This window comes from Sesamum indicum, linkage group LG9 (genome assembly GCF_000512975.1).
Source record: "Sesamum indicum cultivar Zhongzhi No. 13 linkage group LG9, S_indicum_v1.0, whole genome shotgun sequence".
Lineage (NCBI taxonomy): Eukaryota > Viridiplantae > Streptophyta > Magnoliopsida > Lamiales > Pedaliaceae > Sesamum > Sesamum indicum.
Window position 1 is genome coordinate 883,729 of NC_026153.1, and position 7,817 is coordinate 891,545.

The window sequence follows — 7,817 nt, forward strand, 5'->3', positions numbered from 1 at the left end:
GTGAATTTGTTGGCTATTAAGTTCAATAAAGGGGAATTGGGTTGAGAGAAAGCTCAAAATATTCGGAAAACTTAATTTAAAAATATTATTCTAACATTTTATAAGCTCTGCATGCCGTCTCCGCCCCTAGGAGAGAGGATTAATCCCAAAGTTTATATATCAATTAAATAAAGTTCAAATTTTTGCCCCCTTCAAGGTCCTTGAATTGCATGATCAAGAATCCATCTATTCACTAAAACACTATCATACTTGCATCACAAAGTATCATGTCCATACAAGTGTTGTGATATCTATACCAAAGTTCAAGTGTTGTTCACAAAGTATGATACTGAAATTCCCGCAACCTTAGCTCTAATCAAGTTGTATAGACATATCACATCTGAGAATTTTACAAGTAAGAATTGTTTACTTGAACAAATGTGCAAGGTCAGGGTCATCCAGGTTGAGGTCCAACCATCCATTCAAACGCATGTACTCAATGTAGTGGTCTGGGGGTTTTATAGCAGGTGGATTTCGTGGAGTGAAGCCATAAGTCCTCTCAAGATCACGAGCAAGCCAACGAGAGTATGCTCGGTCTACAGGTGGCACGATCTTCAAGCCCAGCTCTTCTTTTTTCTCTTGCTTTGCAGGTTTGCCTCCCATTGATAACCTGAACAAGGAAACAGAGTCGCAGAGAAAAACAAGAGTTTGTACAAATCTTGGAGACCATTCACTTTTTCATGCATGATATGATAGTAAACTTTTTCAGTTGCATCGTGAAAGTCTTAAGCTTAGCACAACAACACCATGGCTGGTTATAGTCGCCTGGTAGATGGCTTCGTGATCTTCAACTTTCATTATTAAGCTTTTCTTTGTCAAGACGATCATGGATTGAGAATATAAACAATAATGATGTCTTAACACAGGTCTACAATAGTTCCAATTTCCTGCCAATTAAATATGATACCAAAAGGAAAATTGAAGATCAAGAGCTTGAAAGGCACAAGAAAATTTCTTGCTTTTCTCTCTCAGAATACCCCGTCTCCATCTCTGCTCTTTGGCATGTCCTTTTGGCCACCTAACTGCCTAGCTCTTAGAGCTGGAGCTTTGTCATGTGCAGCTCACATGGTTGAACTTAGATTACAGGCTTTTCCTTTTTAGGCTTTCTAAGGCCATACAGATTTAGCCCAAGTTTATTTCCATGGATTAATTTATAAAGAATGCAACAAACACGAGGAAAAACAAAAACAGACAAGAGTTAGTAAGAGACCGCACTTGATGATATTCTAGAACAAGAGGAGACCTTCCTTAACATTGAGGCTAGATATACATTACAAAATCTGAAGATAATAAAGTTTGTGTAATGCTTTCACCTATTTAGTTTCATCATAGCTATAATGGGTTCATCCAGACAACTTTACAAAAATATATGTATATCAACCACCAACCTCTAGTATTAAATATAAGTGCAGATAAAGCAGCGCACTCTTATATAAGATGTTAGTCCCAAAAAAGATTAGATAAATAAATAACTCTCAACATATTCTCAAACAATTCAAATTCTTTTGTGTACTTTGAGTTCTCAGGAGATGGAATGCTCTTGAGAATGAGAAGGCATGTTCTCACTTTAAGCAGCATATCTGGCAAACAAGCAAAAGAGGCGGCAGCAACATGATTGTGCTACTATCCACACAACTATTGCATTCTCTTTATGCAAACAAAGGCAAGTAATCTACAAATGCAGTGTTTCAAAGATTCTGACTTTAGCTTAGTCATGTAACTGCTTTAGCCTACTGGGATGTCATCATCCATGGCTCTTAGGAATGTTGAGATGATCATTTCAAGAAACACCATGTTAGAAACAGAGAAGAACATAATCCTCTACTTACAAGAAACCCTTTCAAATTTGGTCAAATTCGACACTGGAGACGGCTCTGGATATGCTTTTTCAACCCATTAACCAAAGGTAGCACTCCTTGTATTCGACGAAATTTCCAGCCCACCAATTATAGCATCAATACACAAATAGAACTCGTTCAAACTCAGAATTAAAAGCATTTTCGCGTAAACTAGCTCTAGAAAGTCGGATTCTAAAGAATTACATCAATTCAACACAGACCAAGCAAAGTTACACAACATAGTATAACAACAAAAAATAATGGCAAAAGAATCAACAAAAGAGGGCAATTTCACGCTACAGCTTGAAAGAAAACGTGTTCAGGAACTCACCTATAACTGGCCGGTTCCTTCAGTTACAGGATTGTGGGTGATGAGGAGGTGCAGTCAGAGTCGCGTTGAGAGGTGGATGATTCTTGAATCTTGATTTTATATTTGAGAAAAAAAGATGGCCATACAAATCCCTTGTATTGTATGCGCCTTTTCTTGTCAACAAGAGTTGTCATTTGATCTCTATAAAGCGTTGTAGTCTTGTTGACACTTTTAGTTGAATAAGCACTCTTTTTTGTTTCAGAACCTGAACAATTCCTGTCATTCTGTCGACATTACCTATCCACGCTCTCGCTCTCTAGTCGAGCGTCCGGCAAACGCATTTCATTTTCAGCCGCCACCGGGAATTTAGCAGGTAATCTTTTTAGGTTGATGTAATTATTGCTCTTTTTTATTATTATATGCAATTTTCGGTTTTAGTTGTTGTTGGTTTGGGAATTCAGTGGTTATTTTTGTGTTTGGAATTCTTAATGAGTTGTGGCAGTTCTTTGTTGATTAGATGGTTACTGATCAGCGAAGTTTGTGCCTTTGCTTTAGTTACAGTGCGTAAGATTTCTTCGGGACGGCTCCTAAATTAACTGACCATTCGGATCTAGAGTTCAGAGATTGGTTTCAGACGCTATGTAGCGCCAGCCTTAAAGAACAAAACCCGCATGAGTTTTCATTTAACGTAAAAAAGAAGGAACAAAGCAAATTTAAGAAGAAAAACACCTAACTGGCGCCAGTTTCTTTCTCCAGCAAAACCCTAATCTTTGCCAGTTTCTCTTTCCAGCAGCTACGTTCTTCATCCTCCTCTTCAAGTAATGTATTCGTCTCTCTTCTTCTTCTTCTTCTCTCTCTCTGTTTTTTTTATTAATCGCAATAACATCGCCCCACATCCATTAGCATCAAAGTATTCACTAGGAAGGTAAACAAGAGCAATCACGGCTCATTGAATCTGCAACTAATTGAATTGTTGGCCAAAAAACTGACATTCCTGACTGATGTTGCGCATGATTTGATATTAAAGTGCAGAAAAAGGATGTACGTACATTCCATTCCACACAGGCAATAACTGAATGTTGAATAACATTTAACGATCCCCTCCTGAACCTTAGGCTACAGCGAACAGATGGCAGAGTAACTTGCTTGCAACTTGTATGGGCAACTTCATCAGCAACTTGCAATACCTATTCGGTTGAAGAATTGGTATGCTTTCTCACAAAGAGTTTGCTTATGTCTTCCATGATAATATTGTTCCTTCCAGCTAGCCGAGGTGGGAGCAAACGACCATCTACAGTATCTGGAACATTTTCCGAATGAGATAAGGTCCCTGGTCCCTTTTGGAACTTTACTACGAGGGTAGGTAGCAAATGGTCCATTTAAGTCTCTCTTTTGTGCTGCGCTTCTGCCATAGCAGCTGCAACTCGGGATGAGTAGTCTGAAGTATTCAGTAGATTAGACAACACAACGGGTGAATTCAAGAGGAATGATGCATCACGTAGTTTCAGCTCAGAGGACTGAAACTATGCCCGTCCATCCTCCTTTATTCTCCTAAAATGTTCCCTTCTAGATTTCCTGTTTTTCTTTCTTTTCTGTTAAAGACTGTTGTTCCACCTCGTAATCATCCTCTTTTCTTCTTCTTTTCTCCCCCTTCTGAAGTTGTGGTAAATTGTCGATTACTTCATTATAATGTAATTTGTTGTAATTATTCTCGCAGTTTGCGAATGATTTGCTAATCTCATAAATTGTGAACTTCTGTTGCTGTTATTTAGATTGCTACAAGTCTTGTTATAATATGTTGTGCTTTTCTGATTCTATTGGCTAAAAAAAATGATCTTAAACATGTTGATTTGGCTGAAAATACTAATGGAAGAAATATATAAGTTATTTATGCAAGGCCGGTATGCCATGGCTGTAGGTCACTTTTACATTGATGCACGCAGATGAGTCGAGCTGGCTCGCGAGTTCGGCGAGCCGGCTCGACTTTGAGCTCGAGTTCAGATTGAGGTGTTTATCAGCTCGCGAGTTGATGAATATTTTATATATATATATATATATATTTGAATTCTTTATATATTTAATTTTATATTTAATATTTGATCAGTTTTATAATTTAAATTGACCATATATTATAATTATTAATCAATAACATACATTTTATTTTGAATATAATAAATTATGGTACTTTTATTTATACATTTGATCTTTATATAAAAATAAATTTAATCAACAATTTAGTAAATTATAATATTTTTTATAATTAAAAATTATTATAATATCTTTATGTTATATTTTAATATATACTTGTATTATGTTATACATTTTTTAAATTGACAAGTAATTCACTTGTGATTTTTTATTATTTATAAATTTATGTCAAAATTTAGTAATTTCTATTAATTAATCTAAAAATCATAATAATAATAATAACAACAACAACAATAATAATAATGATGATGATGATGGTTGAATAATTCTAATTATTATTTTATTATATATATAATGAGATTAAAAAGTTTAATCAATAATTACGATGACTTAAAATTCAGAAACTCGATTCATACGAAATTTAAATATATACAAGATTCTGTCCATTAGATCATATCAGACGGTATGATTTAAAATCACATGGTTTGATTCAATGATACACCGTCTTGAATGATTACTCTTATGTTTCGAGTACGATATCTCGACATCCGTATATCCAATAGGTCTAAAACTTTACCAAATGTATTTTTCTGTAAGTTTTATCATATCTAACGGTCTGATTTGAATTTTGATGGTCTGATTAACCCATGTTGTTCAATAATGTAAGATCATAGTTACATCAATATTATACTAACATTTATAAATATATAAATTTTGCAGATTGTAATTTGTGAACATATATTAATTTCAACTATATTTATGTAAAATTTTATGATTCGATCTCATGATTAAAAATAATAATAATAATAATAATAGTAGTAATAGACTAGTAGTAATAATAATAATATAATATAATATAATAATAATAATAATAGTAGTAGTAGTAGACTAGTAGTAGTAATAATAATATAATATAAAATAATAATAATAATAGTAATAATAATAATAATCCAAACCCATCTCTCTTTTTCTCGTTTCTTCTTCCTTTTTCTTTCTCTCTTTCTCTCTCTCTCTTTCTATCTCCATTCTTCCCCCTCTCTTATTTCTTCCCCAAACCCATCTCTTAGAACCCTAGCCCCCAAATTCACGGCAACAAGAAAGGCAAGTCTGCTCCTTCTTTTCAGGTACCCAAACAAATTTATGATTTTGCAGTTTTTCTGTGTTTCTTGGATTTTTTTGGTTTCTCAGATTTTCGTTTACTTGGAGTTAGAAACAAAAGTGTAATGGGCAACATTGTATTGTATTCAAGAAATAAAGCAGGCAGATTATTTTCCTGTGGGATTATCTACAATTTTCCTTAGTTTTTGAGTAAAGATCTGAGAAGTTCGTGCTGTAACAGAGTGAAGGTTTGATGGTCCTTCGAGTTGAGCTCATCGGCTCGAATACGAGCTCGGCAGCTCGAGCTCTCGACAAAAATGGTCGAGCTCGAAATTTTGATGCCTAATACCCCATAGATAGTCCGAACTGTATAGGAACAATAATCAATTTTAGCTCGAATGGTTTGTAGGGGAACCCTACCCTCTCTGATCCATTCGACACGTGCAATTTCTTATCCGTCGATACGCCCTGCAATTTGTACTTGAATTCCTTTTGTATCTGCTTGTTCAGTTAATTCAATAGCCTTTTTCATTGCTTTTCGAAATGAAACTCTATTCTTTAATTGGTCCATGCGTGTATAACAACTAAGCAATAGCTTTTCAATATTCGGGTGCTCTTTATTTAATTGAATACTAATATTTGGTTTTGTTTTAGGTTTGGAAATTTGAATTAGGGACGGGAAAGAGAAAGGAATGAAGAAGTATGGTTTGCAGCTTAGAGTTCAACCCCAGCAGAAAAAGCAGCCCGCTAAACCCCCAATTCCCCCCACTCTGGGCTTCGATGATGACGATGATGACAATGTTGAGAGAGACATTATGCGCCAGGCCTACAAAAACAAAACACACAAAGATGTTAGTCCTCTCGCTATGTAGACAATTCTGGTGCTTGCCCTCATTATCTGATTTTGTTTTTAATTATTTTTGTGGCTTTTCACTGGTTTATTGACAAACTTCTTCTCCGTTTGGATTCTTGTCAGATTGAGGAGCAGCATAAAAAGGCTCTTGAAGAAGATCCTTCGGTGTTTGACTATGATGGAGTTTATGATAAGATGAAGGAGAAACAAGTTCGTCCTATACAGCAGGATCGCCAAGATAGGAAGGTACTATTTGAATCTTTTGCTTTTCGTTTAGAAAATGACAAATTCATATCTTTTACAATTACTTCAATGTAAACTTGATTGAATGATTTCTTTTATTTGCTAACTCTTGATGTGGTTCTGCTGCTTGACATTTGAATAAATACAAAATTTGCAGTGTCCTTTGAGACCAGATCTATGTTGAAGTAAATAATTTCAAGCAAAAGAAAATCTTCAAAAAAATAAAAGTGATTGGACGAGTCATAGTTGTCAAATTGGTCTGCTTGCTAGTTACTCCCCTTGCCCATGTGAATATCCTAAAAAATAAAGTTTCCATGTGAAAATAAGAAGCAAATTGCCCTCTTGTGAAATTGAAAAGAATCAGCAAATTGTGTGTGTCCCTATCAGGTTGTTGGATGCTCTCCTTTTCTTTTTCCTTTTCATTCTGAAAAGAAGGAAAATCTCCAAATATATTTTGTCAAGTTATTTTTCACGATGATTGTTTTATCTTTATGACCTGGGATAATTAACAAGCCTTTAAAAATCACAAAGGTAACTCTAGAAAAGAATTGCAAGTTGTGATCAATTAGGCAATGTAACATCCATGTCCTTAAGTACGAGTGTGCTGGAGTAAGCTTAGGATTAGTTTCTATATACATGCTCTGTACCTGTAAATTTCCTGCAAAGATGTTGTCTTATAGGGTCTAGACTAAATTTGTTAGACTGGGCGATTCTGGTTTTAGTGATATATGAAGAATAAGCCTTTCTCAATTTTATAATTTGAGCTGTTGGGGGCGGTAAGGGAAGCTTCTATCTATATTTGTCAATGATGTGCAGATTACTCATTTAGTGTCCTTCTGACTTTAGTCATATTACTTGGTGTTTTCATTGTGAAGTAATAAATTAAGACTCAAGATCTCTCAAAATTGAAATGTTTCCTGGTCTTCCAGACGTGCACAATGAGGCACCGCGTTTGCACATTTTACTATTTGAAACATTCCATCTTTTTGTTTATTAGTTTTGTGGGTTGCTTACTTGGCTTTAACTGAATTAGTTGGGAAGATTTTTTGTATTAATGGAGAAACTGAATATTCGAATTGGGAACCATGACTAGATGATCAGGCCATTCTTTATTTTTGTTTGCAGCCAAGATACATTCAAGCGCTAATGGATAAGGCAAAACAAAGAGAAAGAGAACACGAGGTAATTTATGAGAGGAAACTTGCTAAAGAGAGAAGTCAAGACGAACACCTCTATGCAGATAAAGATAAGTTTGTTACTAGTGCTTACAAGAAGAAACTCGCAGAGC

The 7,817-nt window shown here is 35.0% G+C and overlaps 2 protein-coding genes and 1 long non-coding RNA gene across 3 annotated transcripts in view; 2 read left to right on the plus strand and 1 right to left on the minus strand.

Moving 5' to 3' along the window:
- On the minus strand, positions 227 to 2,359 carry LOC105170057. Its single transcript, XM_011090652.2, has 2 exons — positions 2,209 to 2,359; positions 227 to 649 (listed from the first exon to the last, which is right to left on the minus strand). The coding sequence occupies exon 2, from the start codon at positions 640 to 642 to the stop codon at positions 406 to 408; it is 237 nt and encodes a 78-aa protein (XP_011088954.1). The 5' UTR covers positions 643 to 649; positions 2,209 to 2,359; the 3' UTR covers positions 227 to 405.
- LOC105170056 lies at positions 2,159 to 3,939 on the plus strand. Its single transcript, XR_848469.2, has 4 exons — positions 2,159 to 2,280; positions 2,450 to 2,560; positions 2,743 to 3,005; positions 3,215 to 3,939. It is a non-coding gene; the product is annotated as an uncharacterized LOC105170056 (long non-coding RNA).
- LOC105170055 (nuclear speckle splicing regulatory protein 1-like) overlaps positions 5,305 to 7,817 on the plus strand; it is a 3,863-nt gene continuing 1,350 nt past the window's right edge. The window contains 4 exon segments of the mRNA XM_011090651.2: positions 5,305 to 5,459; positions 6,088 to 6,284; positions 6,410 to 6,532; positions 7,655 to 7,817. The exon segment at positions 7,655 to 7,817 is cut by the window's right edge and continues 5 nt beyond it. Coding sequence (XP_011088953.2) covers positions 6,126 to 6,284; positions 6,410 to 6,532; positions 7,655 to 7,817 — 445 coding nt within the window. The 5' untranslated portion in view covers positions 5,305 to 5,459; positions 6,088 to 6,125.

Coding starts and splice junctions, on each gene's coding strand:
- LOC105170057 (XM_011090652.2), bottom strand. CDS start 642: ATGGGAGGCAAACCTGCAAAGCAAGAGAAAAAAGAAGAGCTGGGCTTG.